Source organism: Bos javanicus, chromosome 7, assembly GCF_032452875.1.
Source record: "Bos javanicus breed banteng chromosome 7, ARS-OSU_banteng_1.0, whole genome shotgun sequence".
Taxonomy (NCBI): domain Eukaryota; kingdom Metazoa; phylum Chordata; class Mammalia; order Artiodactyla; family Bovidae; genus Bos; species Bos javanicus.
This window is the reverse complement of record NC_083874.1, coordinates 102,094,875-102,113,700: the sequence shown is the minus strand read 5'-3', so window position 1 is coordinate 102,113,700 and position 18,826 is coordinate 102,094,875. Positions and strand designations below refer to the sequence as shown.

The 18,826-nt window shown below is 39.2% G+C and overlaps 1 protein-coding gene across 1 annotated transcript; it reads left to right on the top strand.

Moving 5' to 3' along the window:
* Positions 1-7,261: 7,261 nt before the first annotated feature.
* LOC133252167 (uncharacterized) lies at positions 7,262-15,573 on the top strand. Its single transcript, XM_061424864.1, has 3 exons — positions 7,262-7,415; positions 7,656-9,998; positions 15,243-15,573. The coding sequence occupies exons 1-3, from the start codon at positions 7,262-7,264 to the stop codon at positions 15,440-15,442; spliced, it is 2,697 nt and encodes an 898-aa protein (XP_061280848.1). The 3' UTR covers positions 15,443-15,573.
* Positions 15,574-18,826: the final 3,253 nt, after the last annotated feature.

Here is an 18,826-nt window from a genome sequence, read left to right as displayed (position 1 = left end):
CTTGAGCGATCCGTTGCACTTCTCTATTTCCTCTGATGAAAAATGAGGACGTTGAGTAGATGATTGCACACGAATCTGTCCTCAAAGGCTAGACACTTTTGAAAATGTAAGGGATTTTCATTTTTAGTTCATTCTTCCCTTCCTGTACTGGTATTACTTAATATAGCAAACCTTATTAAATACCAAGCTCAATTTTCTTTTGGTTTACTAATACAAATTTTTCTTTACCCAATTCTTAAAACATTAATAATAATAATAACAACAATAAGTTCCACACTCGACAATGCTCTTTTCTATCTGCATTTCATTTCTGCCGAGATTCTGCTTTAACTTGTATAGAGTGAGCTTCCAGCCCAAGGGCTACCCTCATCCTCTAAAGTTATGTTTGAGCAACTATGGGTCAAGTAGGGTGATGATATTTCAACAAAGCTTATTTTTAAAGATAATTATTTTAGTATTGAAATTGTTTGTATCTATTCTTCTGAACTGAAGACCTTAACAGATTTATGCTCCAGTGATCACCAAGAGTCTGTTTTATAGATAGCCATCATACTCCCTATAAACTTTAACAGCCTACTCATAATATGGTACTTAGGGCAAGGAAAAGTTGGTTTCATTGAATGTGAGATTTGAATGTTTCTATTTAAAACCATTAACCTAATAGATTCTAATATTTTATCCATATGAATGTATATAAATATAGGTATACATAGGGGCTTCCCAGGTGGCTCAGTGGTAAAGAATCTGTCTGCAATGCAGGAGACATAAGAGACACGGGTTTGATCCCTGGGTTGGGAAGATCCCCTGGAGGAAGGCATGGCAACCCACTCCAGTATTCTTGCCTGGAGAATCCCCATGGAGAGAAGAACCAGGCAGGTTACTGTCCATGGGGTCTCAGAGTCAGACATGACTGAGTGACTGAACAACAACAAAGCTGTTCAGTTTCATGATACTAGGAAACTTAGAGTAGTTATTAAGAATTACTGCCCAGCAACCAAGTGAGTAAAATTTCATTCTTGTAGACCCATAGAAGTGAGGGAAAGTCTCAACTGATACATGGGCTGAAACAGCTGTTTTCCAGTATAACTCTTCTTATGCTCATACATAATTTTTAGAAATTTAAGGACAAAAGAATACAGTTTACATTCTAGGCTATTCAAAAATCAGGAATGAGAGTAGAAGATAATATTGCATACTTTAAATGCACTTTTAAAAGTAAATGGAAATTTTAGAATTTTCTTTAACTATTTTTAACTCAAATTTTTCATAATTTGGTTTACATATATAAATTTCCTTTAAACATTTAGTACAGAGAACATAGTCCATGTGTGAAAACCAAGAAAACGAAGTTATAAGAAATGTATTAAGATTTCTTGAAAATTCTACAAGAAACTGGAACCAATAGTTATTTTAAAAAGTACTTGATAGCATGCTACACTGGAAGTTAAACATTTAACCTTCTGAGATTATTTCATAGAATTTTAATAGCTATCATTTGTACCTTTTAATGACTCTTTCTCTTCTTATTGCCAGCAAAACATACCCTGTGAATGTTACAAGGAAATCACTTCAGCTTCAACAATACAATAGAGAATTTTTAAGTAATTTTTCAAAACAGCGATACCAGTAAAATTTTCTTTTTTTTTTAATTAATTTTTTATTGATGTATAATTTATTTATAAGGTATTAGTTTCACATGTACCACTAAGTGATTCAGTTATTTATATATATATATAATTTTCAGACTCTTCCATTATAGGTTATTATAAAATATTGAATATAGTTCTCTGGGTTATACAATAGGAACTTTTTATCTATTTTATACATAGTGATGTGTATATGTTAATTGCAAACTCCTAATTTATCTTCCTCCATCCTCTGTGGTAACCATAAGTTTGTTTTCTATGTCTGTGAGTCTATTTCTATCTTGTAAATAAGTTCATTTGTAACAATTTTAGATTCCACATATAAGTGATATCATATGATATTTTGTCTTTGGTAAACTTCACTTAGTATGACAATCTCTGGGTCCATCCATATTGCTGCAAAAAATCTTTGCCATCTAACAATATTCTGAAAATAATGCTGTCACTTTATAATTGTGCAGTAGAAAGATATTGTTCATATTTCCTGTTTACATTTTTCCTCATTCTTCTGTGAATTATGAGTCAAAACCCAGTTTAAAAAAAAAATCTATAAAATCTAATGTAAAGCTCTAAAATATGATAGGTTTTGACTGATATAGCAATCATGGTAATTTTCCTGAACCTTATTGCCAATTCTACATAGAACAAATAAACATTTATGAAAAATATAAGTCTAAGAAATCTGCAGTGGAATGGATACTATGATGTAAATCCTAAAAAGTCTAGTGGTGATATATTTTACTTGTGGATAAAATTATAGCTTATGCCTTTGTGTAAAAAAAACAGTAAAGTGCCTAGAATTTTTTCAAAGTGAAATGAGAGACTATTAGAGTGTATTAAACACAGGGAATGACATGATTTAATTTGTATATTTTAAAAATCTGGCTGCTATGTAAATTCAAAGAACATAAATATAGAAGTAAGAAAATCAATTAGAAAGCTATTGCAGTTGTCCAGATTTTAAAAAATATATTTATATATATACTAATAATATATATATTTACTTTAAATCTTGAATATATTTATATTATACATACACATGTATATGAGTAATATTAATAATAACTTTATTAACTATCAACAAATTAATACAGAGTAAAGGGAAAGAATACAGTTGGAAAAACAAGAGGGGCCATTATTTTTTTAATATTTATTTATTTGGCTGTGCCGGGCCTTCGTCTTGGCATGTGGGACCTAGTCCGCTGACCAGGGATGAGACCCAGGCTCCCTGCACTGGGAGCAATGAAGTCTTAGGCGCTGGACCACCAGAGACGTCTGAGGGGCGTCATTAAAAACATAATTATACACAGGGGCTAATTAGAAGCTGTCCATCTAGTTCATTTCTTCTTGCACTTTTAGTAGGTACTCACTATGCATGCGAAGAGTTGACTCACTGGAAAAGACTCTGATGCTGGGAGGGATTGGGGGCAGGAGGAAAAGGGGAGGATGGAGGATGAGATGGCTGGATGGCATCACCGACTAGATGGACGTGAGTTTGAGTGAACTCAGGGAGTTGGTGATGGACAGGGAGGCCTGGCGTGCTGCAGTTCACGGGGTTGCAAAGAGTCGGACACAACTGAGCGACTGAACTGAACTGAATGTGTCAGGCACTATGCTAGGCTGACACACTCAACAGTTTTTTCAATTCCCTAAAATAAAGTTGAGCTATTTCAGAGCTAAAGTGAAAACTGATTATAAAATTTGCTCTATGTGCTTAGAGATAATTCCATGGCATCTATACAATGCGTTGCTCAAAGAGTCGTCTAATTCCTAAGAGCCTGGGTTCTAGTCCTGAGTGATGCAGAAAGCAAGGGCTCTCTGGGTATGTCTTTCTCCTATAAAACTAGAACTTAATAAGATAATCTTGAAAACTTCTTCTAAATATTTCTAGCTCTAAAAGAGTTTATGGTTTGATCAGCTTTGTCTAAGCACTCACTCGCAGCTCTGATCCAATGGACTATGTCCCAATGTCAAGCATTGTGTGTGTGTGTCTGTGTGTGTGCATGCTTAGTTGTGACCCCATGGACTGTAACCCAGCAGGATCCTCTGTCCTTGGGATTTCCCAGGCAAGAATACTGGAGTGGGTTGCCATTTCCTCCTCCAGGGGATCTTCCCGACCCAGGGATTGAACCCAGGTCTCCTGCACTGCAGGCGGATTCTTTACCATCTGAGCTACCAGGAAAGGCCAACGCCAGGCATTGTTCAACTTTAATTATGTGTGCATTCTAATAGCCCTATATATATGCTCTAATACAAGGTTAAGGATAATAAATGCCATCTACTGGAAACATACATAACATATTTTCAGTTGTGTTTCTCCACGATAACTCTGCAAGGTGAAATGTCTTGCCGTTTTCTCCTTTGGAGACCAACCTCACAGAGATTACGCGGCCTGCCAAGTAAACAGCAGAGGCAGGACACACCCCAGATCTTCCCCTGAACAAAGTGCAGCAGGCTACGTTTTACTGTTCAAACTAAATGGGATCATACAGAAATAATCAATAACCTAGTCAAGTGCTTTTGAAGCTTTTTTTTTTTTTTAATTAGAAAATCCAATATGTGTCAGACAGGGGTTAAGAAAAAAAAGATTTTAATTATGTGTTTGTAATCCTCTCCCCAACCCTACCCCTTATTGGCCTGCTAAGAAGAAAGGATTATTACTTGCTTACTCAGCCATAGAAACTTAATTGTGTCTATTGGGGAGAGAATATAAAGGCTAATTAGAAGACACCAAATGAGTGTCAATTGCTCTATATAAGAAAGGTAGCCTAAGGAAAAGGAATTTTCATGAAGTTATGAGACTGAGAATTTATGGAAGAAAAGGGATTTTAAATCAACACATTACTATGATGGGATTTTGAGGAGAGAAATGGGTTAAGAAGAATTTAAATAAGTTTTTGCCAAAACTGGCCACAAAGCAGCCGTATTTTATTTGGCAAAACAGATAAAAGATGAGCTTTTCTGCTGAGATGTCCAAAGGCACAGGCTGCCCAGATACACTCAAAACAAACTGCTTCGTGGGAAGCTATTTTTCTTTGTATCTGTGCAGACAGTTAAATCCTCTGAACATGAAGCAATTGAATCGGGTTTAGTTCTAAGCACAGGCGGGTTTTTCCCTGGTTAGTTAGTAGGCTGCCTTCTCCCTGGATATCTCCCCAATACTTTCTATTAGTTAAGACATCAGCAGGGAAAATAATCCTTTATTTCATAGTAAAGGCAAAGAATTAATTTGATCTTTCACAAATAATAGATTCTTCTATAAAGAATACATGTTGTATACTAAAACAAAATTTTATATATAGTATATATGATAATGTAATGAAGGCAAAGCACCTCTCTACCCTACCCCACTTAATATAGAAGAGCTAGAAATTTGCTGATATTGAATTAAGCCAAAAAGATTAGGTATTTCTATTATGTTAGGAAAAAATTGGAATATCAGTTCAGTTCAGTTCAGTTGCTTAGTTGTGTCCAACTCTGCGACTCCATGGACTGCAGCTTGCCAGGCCTCCCTGTCCATCACCAACTCTCAGAGTTTACTCATACTCATGTCCATTGAGTCAGTGATGCCATCCTACCATCTCATCCTCTGTCATCCCCTTCTCCTCCTGCCTTCAGTCTTTCCCAGCATCAAGGTCTCTTCCAGTGAGTCAGTTCTTCACATCAGGTAGCCAAAGTATTAGAGCTTCAGCTTCAACATCAGTCCTTCCAATGAATACTCAGGACTGATCTCCTTTAGAATGGATTGGTTGGATCTCCTTGCAGTCCAAGGGACTCTCAAGAGTCTTCTCCAACACCACAGTTCAAAAGCATCAATTCTTCAGCACTCAGCTTTCTTTATAGTCCAACTCTCACATCCATACATGACCACAGGAAACACCATAGCATTGACTTAGATGGAGCTTTGTTGGAAAAATAACTGGAATTTCAAATGATCAAAGTAAACATAATATGACTTTATAACTTGCATCCTAAATGTCTACACATATGAAAAGAATTTATGTTTAAGTGTTCACATAGTATATAATAATGCACTAAATAGTTGGGATGGAAATAAACAGGAAAGGAGAACATAATTATGAAAACAAAATGATTCAGAGAAAAACTGTGGAATGTCAGGAAATGACATTGTGCTATCAAGTTCGCAAATGAATTGAGTTAGTTGGTAATTTTACTAAAACCTAAATTCTGCGTGGAAAATAATTTCAAATTTGATACTTTCAAAGGCCAGTGAAAGCTGAAGACCCTCAGGTCCCTAAAATGAGGAGGAAAAGAAGAAAAGCCTATAAAAAATGGAAACTCTTGAATCCCACAGTATGTAAGTCTAATTCATTGGCTTTATAAGTACATAAAAAGTGAACTACCTGGTTTATGTATTTTTATCTTTATCACAGGAATAACTATAAAAATAGGAAGATAAATGCACATATATATTATAAAATGATTTAGAAATTTGGTCAATTGTTACTATGTATGTATTTCTGCATTAACAATTATATGAATTACAAGTGACAACAATTCAAATAAAAATATTTACATATTCAAACAAAGGCTATTAAAGTCCCTATTCTTAGACTCTGTCATCAATGCATTCCTGTGTAACTGTCTCAAATCTATCTCCTGCTGCTGCTGCTGCTAAGTCGCTTCTGTCGTGTCCAACTCTGTGCAACCGCATAGACAGCAGTCCACCAGGCTTCCCTGTCCCTGGGATTCTCCAGGCAAGAACACTGGAGTGGGTATCTATCTCCTACTTGCAGAAATTGAAGTATAGGCCATAGAAAGTGGCTATAAGCTGTAAAATTATCAAACTGAAATGGCTATATACTGTTCTTCGCATGAGGGTGCTATTTTCAGATAAAATTGTAATCTACAGTTCTGGAAGTCAGGCCACCACTCTATAACCTGCTGTAAATGGGCGTCAGAGAGCCGTGTCTCCGTGTGGTTTTTCATACAACTTCCACGTGACAGCTCTCAGACTATAATCAGGCCCACTGGAAACTCTGAGTATTTGCTATAAGAAAAGTCATTCCCTCAGACTAAAAGAGAGACAAATAGACAAATGGGAATAGTTAGACTCTCCAAGGACCTTCAGTATGCTCGACAACCTATATGTCAAATCAGAAGTCTGTATACCTCTCCTGAAATTGGAAAGTAATAATTCTTAAATATATGGGTCTTTATTTGATCATGAAACAGCAATTAGTTTTCTCCATCCCAAACTTCTATGCCACCTCTAGCAAAATTTTGGTAGGATATTTTCCTTTATCTGATTGAAGAGAATTTATTTATTTATTCTTTATATATAATTATTTATGTAATTTTATTAAAATATAAAAGTATATATAAAATACTATTTAAAACAATTATAAATACTACTTTTCACATTTTTATCTTAATTAGCTTAATAAAGATATCCTTGTGGACACCTGGTTCATAGATTTCCATGACATCGTTATTTTTCTGTTGCTCATTCTTTTCTTTTCCCTTTGAAATACTCTCTTTCAGACATTTAAAAGGTAAGTTGAAATCTTTGTATTTTGTCTGCTGTTCGTTACACAAGATACAATACTTCATGCTCATGTTTGCAAATCTGCCAAGCAAAATATTCTAATATTATGAAGCAGAGGTGTAAAGGTTACAAGGTGTCAGTTTTGGGCCAAATACCTGACCATGGCAACTGGCTCTTTATCAAGAAGTCTCTTAAAATCCGTTTGCATAAATTTGCTTTGAAATTTTTATTTCACCCATCTTGGAAGTCTCTGCTTCAAAGTAAAACTTAACTTAGATTCCTACTTCCTAAAACTACCAAGTGATATTCTGCATTCTAAGATAATTGATTTAAAATGACATATTTATTAGAAATGAATGTTTGTGGAAAATAGCTTGACATAACTAGGAATGAATGTCAAAATACTTACAAAGGATATGCATTGAATTTCATCCTAGAATTTGGAACGGCTGCTTTCTAAATGGACACAGAAAGCTTTTCTTTTTTTGCTTCTTCTTTAGGTGAACCTCAGGCTGCTGACCAAGCATGCCAAAAAAACATAAAAGATCTTGAAAAGGAAGTCAAAGGAGACACCGCAGGAGCTTTATTTCATCAGACTGGGGCATTAGGAAAATCTCAGGAAAGTGGAGATGACCATACATCTGCTGCTACGAGTAGAAAGCAAAAGTCTCCTTTTTTCCCTAAAGATAAGAAACAACTCCCCTCTGAAAGCAAAATAATTAAGGAAAAGGAAAGGGATGAGCCTCCTTCATTCCTTTCTGATCAATCAGACAAAGTCTTACCAGCGGTCACATTCAATGACTGCGAAGAACCATTATCAGAAAAAATTGCATTGCGGGGCTTCCCAAACACATCAGAGGCCCTTCAACCATCAAAAGGCAAAACCGTGACAGACGTGAGGTGTGGGGTTGTCCACGTACAAGTAGCAATCAAGAACAGCTGTTTCTGTCAAACAGGAATACGGCTCCCAACGAAAAAGACGCGTTCAAGATGGCAACCGTGCTACTCTGTCAGACACTCTCAGAGAAGCGACACTTCTAGAAGCTGCTCTTTGAAGTGCAAGAATCTGTCGGTCGAAGAAGGACAACCCAAAGCGTCGTCTAAATCTGAAGGGAAAATTGCCAGAACTGAGAGCCCCTCACTGAAAGTTAGCATCGTAGGAAAAGGAATTAAAGTCAAATACGTGAGTAAGAAAGAGAATGTATTAATAAATATAACTTGTCCACCAAAAAGTTTGAAAATAGCGAAAAACAGAAACATTGCCTCCAGCCACTCAGCTGAAGAAGGGCCCGAGTCTTCTGCACAGTCCGACACTGGGTGCCCTGAGAAGTGGCAGCTGGAAGACAAGCGTCACAGTTCAGGCTGTTTGCACGTCTCTCCCCCGACTGTGTTTGGTCTCCAGAAGGAGGAGAATTTTGATACAGTTGTGGTTTCCCTGTGCTCAAGCCCTGACAGCGAGAAGAATAAGCCTGACACAGTACCTTCAGTCTCAGATGACTGTGCGGTGGAATCTGCCATCTTTCAGCAAAAGAACTGTGCAGTCAGTAAGAATACCCCCCAAAAGAAACGTATCTCTGAGGCTGAGACTCTTCTCACAAACATTCTTCCTACTTCACGTAGTACCTTAAAGACCACGAGCTTAAGCGATACCGACTTAAGTAAAACACCTTTTGAGGACCCTACAGATGTGAACAGAGACAGAAAAATCATCTCAGATAAGCCAGAAAAGATCACATCGGACCCAGATACACAGCCCAGCCCAGAAGGAATAAATTATTTGCCAAGTTCCATTACTGACATCTTTCCAGTTCAAGATGACAAAGGCTCTGACTTTGGTTCGTCTTCTCTGAGCGTGCAGTTTGTGGGAGAAAAGGCATCCAACATTTACTGCAAAGGCAGCAAAATTCCACCTGCAGATTGCTATGAGAACTCAGATTCTTTATCTTTCCCTTCTATTCAAAATGTTCTGAAGTCTTCCACTTCTTTCAGCCCATCACCCTGGGCCGCCGGACACTCAGAACCTAAAGAAACCCCTGGGGATCCCTTTTCCTTTAATCACTGTGCGGAAGTTTTGAAAGACTATGGGGAAGGGCTTACTGATGTGACTGAGAGAGACTTTGAAAACACCACTTTACATAGTGACCCTCATAAAAAAGCACAGCTACTGGAAGTGAAGGGGACACCGCATCCACCTCTCAGCCTCACGTCCTCCGGCAACCTCTCTGCTGGCCAGCCACTCGGCAGTAGCAGCTGCATCACCGCAGAGTGGGGTCAGACAGGGTCTTGGGCAAGCCATCCAGACACAGCGGTCCCCAGCGAAACAAAAGCGCCAGTGATGACATTAATAGCTGATGAGTTAGACCAAAGATTAATTATTCAAGGTGATAAAGAAGACACTGTTTACTCTAATTATTCCATGGGAATGAAAAGTCCTAAAGAGCCTCCCAGCTCTCTGGGAAACGTTGAAAAAGACAAATTCCATATAATTATGCCTACAACAAAGAATGCATGCTACAGAGATTTTGAAGCCCTGGCAAAGGAGAATCATGATAAAGTCTGTTTTCAGACGAATTTTCCAGACAGTGCCGAGTTCAGCTGTGCAATGTGTGCTACAGATAACCTGTTCCTTATGGAGAAAACCCTGACTACTGATGATGCTGACCAATATGGTAACCAGGATGAACAAAGCTTTGGACTAACCACTTGTAAACAGGAGCCAGCAGGGTGCCAAAGGACTGCATCAACAAAGCCAAACCCTGAAGAAAATAAAAATGACCCAAAGGAAACTTATGATCACCAAATAGACATCCTGTTCTCCCCTCAGAAGCAGAAAGCTCTGAAAGGTACAGTGGGCTGTATAGAATCTTTAACTTTCATTGTTTTTACTTGTTTGACCTTTGGGAAGTCTTTTTTTATTGCTTGGGATTTTTTCTTTATGGCTGAAGATATATTGAGTATTTTAGAGTTAGATGAATATGGGCAAGCATATATCAGCCTGCTTTTTTCCATTATCTCCTACCCCACCCATAAATAGTGCATAGCAAAATTACCAAGACTGCAGTTTAATATAAAGTTTAAAAAAATCGATTTCTCTTTAAAAGGTTGATGTATTGCCAAATCAATTTTGTGGGAAATGTTAGCCTTTTGCCACTCTTAAATAATCTGCCATTTCTTCCTTCTTGCAAGCTAAGCATGTTCAGTAGAATTGGAAGAAAATGTTTGTGATAAAATGTGTTTTTAAACCTTGCCGTGTCATTGCAGAAGCATGGCATACATGTTTCAGGAGGCCATGTGGAATAGTAATTAAAGCAAAGGACAAAAAACAGAAACAGTCATGGCTAATCCGCATTGAGCCATCCTAGGGACCTCTGACCACAAGCAGACCTCTGACCTCCCTTGTGGATTGGTTGGCCATTTTCAAACCACTGATAGAACCCAGAAGCTCTCTTGGAGACGGCTAAGATAGAAGCTCTTTCCTAAATATATAATACTGCCTGTCTGCTTTTAATCTTGGATCCTCATCGTATCATTAGAGGCCCTTCTTGTTTCTCTTCAATAAGCCCAAATATTTTATACATAAGGTTAGCATTATTCTACATTGTGTAATTATTCTACATTAAATGCATCTTGAAAAAGTAAGGATCGAGCCCAGATCTCCCGCATTGCAGGCGGATTCTTTACCAACTGAGCCACAAGGGTAGCCCACGAAAAAGTAAGAACTTCCTTCCAAACTGCCAGTAACATTCCTAGTGCGGCCATAGATGATATTTGGAAGGACAAAACTTAGTCAAGAAGCTGCCTTTTCTTCGTTGCTGTTCTAGCCCTAAGTTTTTAATAGAATAAAATTTAGAAGTAGAAATAAAACACAAAGGCACATGAGTGTCGGCATGAAATGTGAAATTTACCTCGCAGAGAATTAAATGCCCTAAAACAACACATAGAGTCATCTGCTTAATATGAACCCACTAAGGTAAAGATCCACATCATAACAACAGCTGCCCAGTTGCCTGCCCAGCCCTAGACACCAGAATCAATGGCATCAACCATTGTTCTGTTCCAGCCACACTGACTTTCTTGAGCTGCTGGAATCTGCCAGGGAAGTGCCCACATCAGTCCTTCGCTTGGGCAGGCTCCAGCCCACATCGGTCCTCCTCAGTCCAATTCCCACTGCCTGGACTCCCCTTCCTCCAAATGTGCACACGGTTCACACTCATTCTTGAAATCTTTGCTCACCTAGCACCTTCTCTGTGAGGCCCCCTCAGGCCACTCAATTCAAGACTGCAAGCTGAGCCCTGTCCACTCCAGCCTGGGTGTACTATATTCCTTTCCCGTGTCTTGCTTTCACACACAGCAGCTTCCCCTGCGAATGTGCTGTGCATTTAATTACTTTATTTCTTCTGATTTCTCTCACTAGAATGCAGTCATGAGGGCATGGATTTTTTTTTTTTTTTTCTATTTTGGTCTTTGTTGTATCCAGAGCACCTGAACAGTGCCTGCCTGAAAAGTAGGTATTCGGTGAATGTTTGTTGAGTGAAAGGATGAATTCAGGAAAGTTATTCTTTGTGGAAAACTCTGTTCACATACAAAAAAGCAAGCAAACAAACAGGAAAACAGTTCAGAAGTGAAAATGTTTATATTAGCTGTTTGAATATATAAGTCTTTAAATGGATTTGACTCTCCTAGAGCTGTGAGTTTTTTATACTTAATTCAATACCATTGTTATTATACTATTGCTACTTTAGGCCAGGATTTTGTCATTTTTTTCAGAGTATAGATTGCCTTGAAGAGTTGGGATATCTTTGTACTAGAAATTTTTGTTTTTAATATAGGCACGAATGTATGCCTTTATTTGCAGAGGGGTCCTCCAGCTTCTCAACATCTATCCATGTACCTTGGATTAAGAATCCCTGATGTGGGTGCTGACTGTATTTACGGAGTTCCTTCTACCACGTGCGTGCTTCGGAATTAACTAGATTAGAGGTCACAGCCTAGAGGGGCCGGGCAGGTAGTATAAATGAGTAAAGCAGGCTGCAAGTCAGAAATAATGGAGTGTGGGTGGACCAGAGGGGTCGCTGTCCTGAAGCAATGAGAATTCAGGCCCTGAGTGGCCAGGCCTTCTCGTTTTTCAAGAAAGCTGGAGATCTGGGATTTTTTAGTCTATATGAATCTCTAGATTATATGACATGTAAGACACGGTACAGGCTCAGCAATCTACCACCTCTGAAGTAGATTAACCCAGGGTAGTAGGGATGGGCATGCTACAAGAGCTACAAAGCCAGTGCTGCAAGGGAAAGCATACCAGTCCGAACCTCTTAAGACTAAAACTCTGGGTTCTGATCTGCACATTCTTAGGTAAAAAGGTTTCTCAGGGCCTCCTTTCTTCAGCTACAAATTGCCTGACATATATCTTTAAGACCTCTGCCAAAGAACCGGGAATTCTGTATCATAAAGCATTTTAATGAGGGAACCAAATCTAGGTGACTCTGAGAGAATGACAGGTAATGAGAAGGATTAAATGATATTTTGCCTGGCGTAGAAATATTTGTAATTAAACAGTCCTTTCTATGTAATATGATACAAAACTTACAGGTAACATGTGAGATCGTTTATTTCCCCATACCCCTAAGGAAGGACTGATTCTGCAAGCCTGCATCCAGGCAGAAGGTGCCGAGGAGTGTAGCCAGGATGAAGTCTGTGGTCCTAAGATCTACACCAAGTACCAGGGGTCCAAAGATGCATAAAACAGCCATCCCTTTTCTGGTAACAGAATTGTAGCTCTTGGGCTACTTTCCAAGAAGCTGACTTCTGATGACATTGGGGAATGTCCACACTCATGGCCATTTCGGTGTCTCCTGGCATGTGAGCAGGGCCAGGGGCCCAGGGCCAGCTGGAAGGCCAAGCTTTCTGCCAACAGGGCTCCTCCACCCAGAGCTGCATTTCCCTCTCCTTGGCCTGAACTCACTTCCCAGGCCCCCTCTGGCTTTCACGGTGCTAGCTCTCTACTTTTGCAGTCACATTTCATAAAACACCAGCACGCTTGTTGATGGACTAACATGTTGTCCCTAACAAAGGGATGGTTTGTGTTTTGAGTCCTTCAAGATCCTTCAGGGTCCTCATCCCCATCTTATTCCTAGAAAGGCTCAGTAAACCATCTATCAGGTAGTCATGGAATGAGGGAGAGGCTTATATGTGAGCAGAGGTTACTGAGACAGAGGTTAAATTCACCAGGTGAAAAACCTCTATCAGCTTCAAGTATTCAAGGATTATGCAGATTCAGGTAGTAAGCAGGTCGTAAATTTGAGACTGAGAAGCTCAGACCAAATAATTCCTTGGTAGACATCTTGCAGAATTGTTTTAAGCACAGAGTGGGTGGTTGAACAAAATTACCTTCTATGTGTTTGCAAAGCTGAGGTTCTACAAATACCAAGTAACAGTGGGAGAGGTTTTACTCAGCAAGCATCACGGTGGCTCTCAAATCACACTTCAGAACACACTGGAGGGCATGGATGTGTCCTCGTTTGAATGTTTAAGATTCTAGAGGAAAACTTATCTCTCCATGTCACAGTCATATTCCCCTTACCTATACTTTCCTAGATTCATAGGACTTCTTTTTTTTTTCCCCCAGCATTTTCAGAAAAGAATTGCTTTAAATGTACATTTGACATGAGAAAAGTCTCCTTTTCATGGATGCCTTCAGAGTCAGCCTGGCTTCCCAATCTCAACAAATTGTGGAACTAGAGTGAGCACTGAAGGAAAGGGCGACAGGCCAGCTCTGTAGCATTTTTGAGTTTCACCACTCTGTAAAACTCCAGAGGGCAAGAGTCATCTTGTTCATAGCTGCAGCCTTAGTAACTAGCACGGTAGAAATTAGTTTAGAAAGGAACAGTAAATATTATAGAATGAATGCCATTTTTTTGGTCAACTTCTTAAGCCCTAGGGAAGAGGTAGGACTCAACAGGAAAACTATGGAAAATAAGAGGAATTGAATAATGACTCTTCTCTCCTCCCATGTCTTTGGCTCTGCCAAGTGAAGTGAAAATTGTTATGTAAACGGATGAGTAGTAACTACATATAAACATAAAGAAGAATATGTATTCATGGATATACCACATTTATTATTTAAATAGTTCTGAGAACAAACTTTGATACTGATAAATTAGATTTTAAATTTAAAAACATTAAATTCTAAAAACTCATTTGCTGCTGGAAATAAAGTTTAAAGTTCGGTTTCTTTTTGCACAATATCAAAAAGTGAAAGAAAAATCCTAACCAATTCTAGCCTTTCAAATCACTTTCAATGTTATTATGTATTCTGCTATATGAGTTTTGTTTTTCACTTTGATAATTATTTTCTTAAAGTTTGCTTGTATTGTAATTAGTTTAACTGTAATTTTCTTACTTCTAATTAACATATAGTCTCATAGCTTGTGCTGACAGAAAGCAGCAGTTTGGAAGTAAATAAACTATTTCAAGTTGTTATTTATTCAAATATAAAAATATCAAAGCCTTCATGTAATTTGGCTTTTATCCTTCTCCTTTTGAACCAACACGTACAGCAAGAAAAGTATGAAATCTGTGTCCTTCTGAACTGAACTGAACTGAGAGTTCAATAGTAAACTTGTTTTCAAAGACCGTACCTGAACTAATTCAGATAATAATAATAATAATGTCTTGTCCAGTAATTTCAGTAGATGTAATTAACAATTGATTTACATTGTGCACCTCCAAAACAGCTAATAAACTAACACAAACTAGTACAATATATCAGGCATACTGCTGCTGCCCAAGGAATATCTGTTGAATTGAATCCTACTGAGGAAATGCATCATGATTCCCCTGTTTCCTACGTAAATCTCTCTTCAGTCTATACAGCTCTTTTTTATCCTTCTCACTCTCCTGTTTCTTCCTCCTCCTCTTCGTCTCACTCTCTCTTTTTTAGTAATGCAAGTTGAGAAAGTGCATCAGGAAGGAATTGAGTGAAATCATTCTAGTTCGAGTCTTCAGTGGTTCTGTTTCAAAGACTGGAACATTTGAAATTCTGTTTTGAAGTGCTGTCTCACTTTCAAACTTCATGTGGTTTAATCTAGATGGGAATTTGGAAACCAGCAGTCTTCGAAAGTTATCCCAGGAACTGGCTCCAAAAGGTAAAAGGGCCAGCGACGGCTCCCAGGAGGAAGCAGTGGAGCAGTGGGCCAGGAGGAGGCAGCAGTTCCGAGACGGCAAAAGGTCCAGCTCTGCGGGAGGAAGTTCGTTCACCAGCAACGTCACCGAAGGGTCCGGTGAGTAGGCCAGTGCCTTGTTCTCCAGAACCAGAGCAAAGGCCACGGCTTGCTGAAGCTCACCCCCGTCCTCTCCTTCTTATTTTCAGAATATACACCCTGTTGTTTGACCACGGCAACGTGGTCACTATATGCTTTTATAGAAAAGATGCTGTTAGAATAATCAGCTCTTTATGACCCACTAAGGAATCCCAACTTGGTAAATTACCTCCTTGAAGACACAACTGCCTGCCAAGACGACTGTTCTCTTCAGGAACTGAAATAACTCACTATCGGGCTCTTTACTATAGTTTTGCAATGGATCCTATTTCTAAGAATTTGAGTTGGCTTACAAAAATACCTATAGTGCAAAAGGTAAGAGTAATCTGTTTTATTATAAGAAACCATTTTCTTCTTGTTTTAACATTTCTGAAATGAGGAAGTAGACGTGTACTTTAGTGAGAGAATGCTGTTTCTCTTGCTATTGAAAAGATGCTGTTAAATTAGTATCATCCTTCTGTCAAGGAGAAGACCTTCCTCAGCCTATCTGTGGTCTTTTGGCTGGCTTAAGAATTAAACTGACATGAGACAAATTAACAAGAGAAAATCAAACTTAATTTTACAAGAGTGGGAACCCCACATCCATGAGAGGGTCAGAGACTACATATACATGAAACATTCGAAGACAGAAATGCATCAAACTCCCACTGGCTCTCTGTCTTACATATAGTAATATATTTGTTTTAATGCTATTCTCTCGAATCATCCTACCCTCTCCTTGCCCTACTGTGTCCCAACATCTCTTCTTTATGTCTCTGTCTCCTTTGCTGCCCTGCACACAGGATTGTCGGTACTACCTTTCTAGATTCCATATACATGTGTTAACATGTGATATTTATCTTTCTCTTTCTGACTTACTTCACTCTGTGTACAACACAGGGAACCCAAAACTGGTGCTCTGTGACAGCCTGGAAAGATGGGGTGGGAAGGGAGGTGGAAGGGGGCTTCAGGAGGTTGGGGACACATGTATGCCTATGGCCAATTTATGCTGATGTGTGGCACAGGCCATCACAATATTGTAATTATCCTCCAATTAAAATAAATACTTTAAAAAAAGAAGCCAGAAATGTAAAATGAGGTATATATGCCATCCTGAGATAAAAAATGGAGTAGGTTTTTGGTGGTTTCAAAGACAGAAGGGTCATTCATGGGATGATAAGAATGGAGGTTTGGTATAGATGTTTGCACTGCCATAAAAAAAGGAACCACTTAAGCCAGAAAGAAAAACACCAATACAGTATACTAACGCATATATATGGAATTTAGAAAGATGGTAACAATAACCCTGTATACGAGACAGCAAAAGAGACACTGATGTATAGAACAGTCTTTTGCACTCTGTGGGAGAGGGAGAGGGCGGGATGATTTGGGAGAATGGCATTGAAACATGTATAATATCATATATGAAACAAGTCGCCAGTCCAGGTTCGATGCACAATACTGGATGCTTGGGGCTGATGCACTGGGACGACCCAGAGGGATGGTATGGGGAGAGAGGAGGGAGGAGGGTTCAGGATGGGGAACACATGTATACCTGTGGCAGATTCATTTTGATATATGGCAAAACCAATACAATATTGTAAAGTTAAAAAATAAAATTAAAAAAAAAAGGAACCACTTAGATAAGACTTATCTCTGGCAATAACTCTTTCTCTGGGAAAAATCCCCAGTTTAAGTTTTTATAGGCAGTTAGGGAAGGGGCAGTATTCTCTTGAGCTCAGAGAGTTCCCCTGCCTTTAGCTGAAAGAAATCAGCATGCCAAAATGCACATCTTGGGGAGGACGCTTCTGAATCCCTATATCTCAGTCCCACAACCTATGGCAAACTGAGGGTGGAAAGTAAGTCATCAGTGAGGAAATCTAACTTCCCCTTCAGGGAAATAAGGATTAAGAAATGGAGGGAGGGTATTAATATACACCACAAATATTAGGTCAACTGCAATTTTTAAAATGCACAAAGTTGTGGCTGTGAGTTTCAGTGTTATTTGGAGAGCTTACTGAGGACTGTAGCCCAGAAGACTGAAGAGATGGGAATACCAGACCACCTTACCTGCCTCTTGAGAAATCTGTATGCAGGGCAAGAAGCAACAGTTAAAACTGGACATGGAACAATGGACTGGTTCCAGATTGGGAAATGGGTACATTAAGGCTGTATATTGTCACCCTGCCTATTTAACTTAGATGCAGAGTACATCATGCAAAATGCTGGGCTGGATGAAGCACAAGCTGAAATCAAGATTGCTGGGAGAAATATCAATAACCTCAGATATGTAAATGACACCACCCTTATGGCAGAAAGTGAAGAAGATCTAAAGAGCTTTTTGATGAAAGTGAAAGAGGAGAGTGAAAAAGTTGGCTTAAAGCTCAACATTCAGAAAACTAAGATCATGGCATTCAGTCCCATCACTTCATGGCCAATAGATGGGGAAACAATGGAAACAGTGACAGACTTTATTTTCTTGGGCTCTAAAATCACTACAGATGGTGACTGCAGCCATGAAATGAAAAGATGCTTGCTCCTTGGAAGGAAAGCTATGACCAACCTAGACAGCGTATTAAAAAGCAGAGACATTACTTTGCCAACAAAGGTCCATCTAGTCAAGGGTATGGTTTTTCCAGTGGTCATGTATGGATATGAGAGTTGGACTATAAAGAAAACTGAGCACCAAAGAATTGATGCTTTTGAACTGTGGTGTTGGAGAAGACCTTTGAGAGTCCCTTGGACTGCAAGGAGATACAACCAGTCCATCCTAAAGAAAATCAGTCCTGAATATTAATTGGAAGGTCTGATGCTGAAGCTGAAGCTGAAGCTCCAGTAGTTTGGCCACCTGATGGGAAGAGCTGACTCATTGGAAAAGACCCTGATGCTAGGAAAGATTTAAGGCAGGAGGAGAAGGGGATGACAGAGGATGAGATGGTTGGATGGCATCCCTGACTCAGTGGACATGAGTTTGGGTGAACTCCGGGAGTTTGGTGATGGACAGGGAAGCCTGGTGTGCTGCAGTCCATGGGGTCGCAAAGAATCAGACATGACTGAGTGTGAGGTTTTTGGAATCTAGTTGGTGGGTCAGAAGAGCACATAACCTGGACTGGTGACTGGCAGCTAAAATGGGGGTGGGGGTGAGGGGTGGGGGGGGCACTCTTGTAAGATTGAACCCTTAAATCTGTACCCAGTAGGTAGTGTCAAAATCAAGTTGAATTGCAGTATATACCCATGTGGTTTCTGAAGAACTGCTCCCAACACACACACAAGAGTTGTGATATTAAGCCCAGGAACCCAAAAGAGTTGTGATCCAGAGACTGGTGTCCCTACAAGAGAGACAGTAGAGACCGTGTGAATGTCCTGGGTTATGT

Coding starts and splice junctions, on each gene's coding strand:
- LOC133252167 (XM_061424864.1), top strand. CDS start 7,262: ATGAAGCAGAGGTGTAAAGGTTACAAGGTGTCAGTTTTGGGCCAAATA. Junction 7,416..7,655: donor TTGGAAGTCTCTGCTTCAAA/GTAAAACTTAAC, acceptor CTTCTTCTTTAG/GTGAACCTCAGGCTGCTGAC. Junction 9,999..15,242: donor GAAGCAGAAAGCTCTGAAAG/GTACAGTGGGCT, acceptor GGTTTAATCTAG/ATGGGAATTTGGAAACCAGC.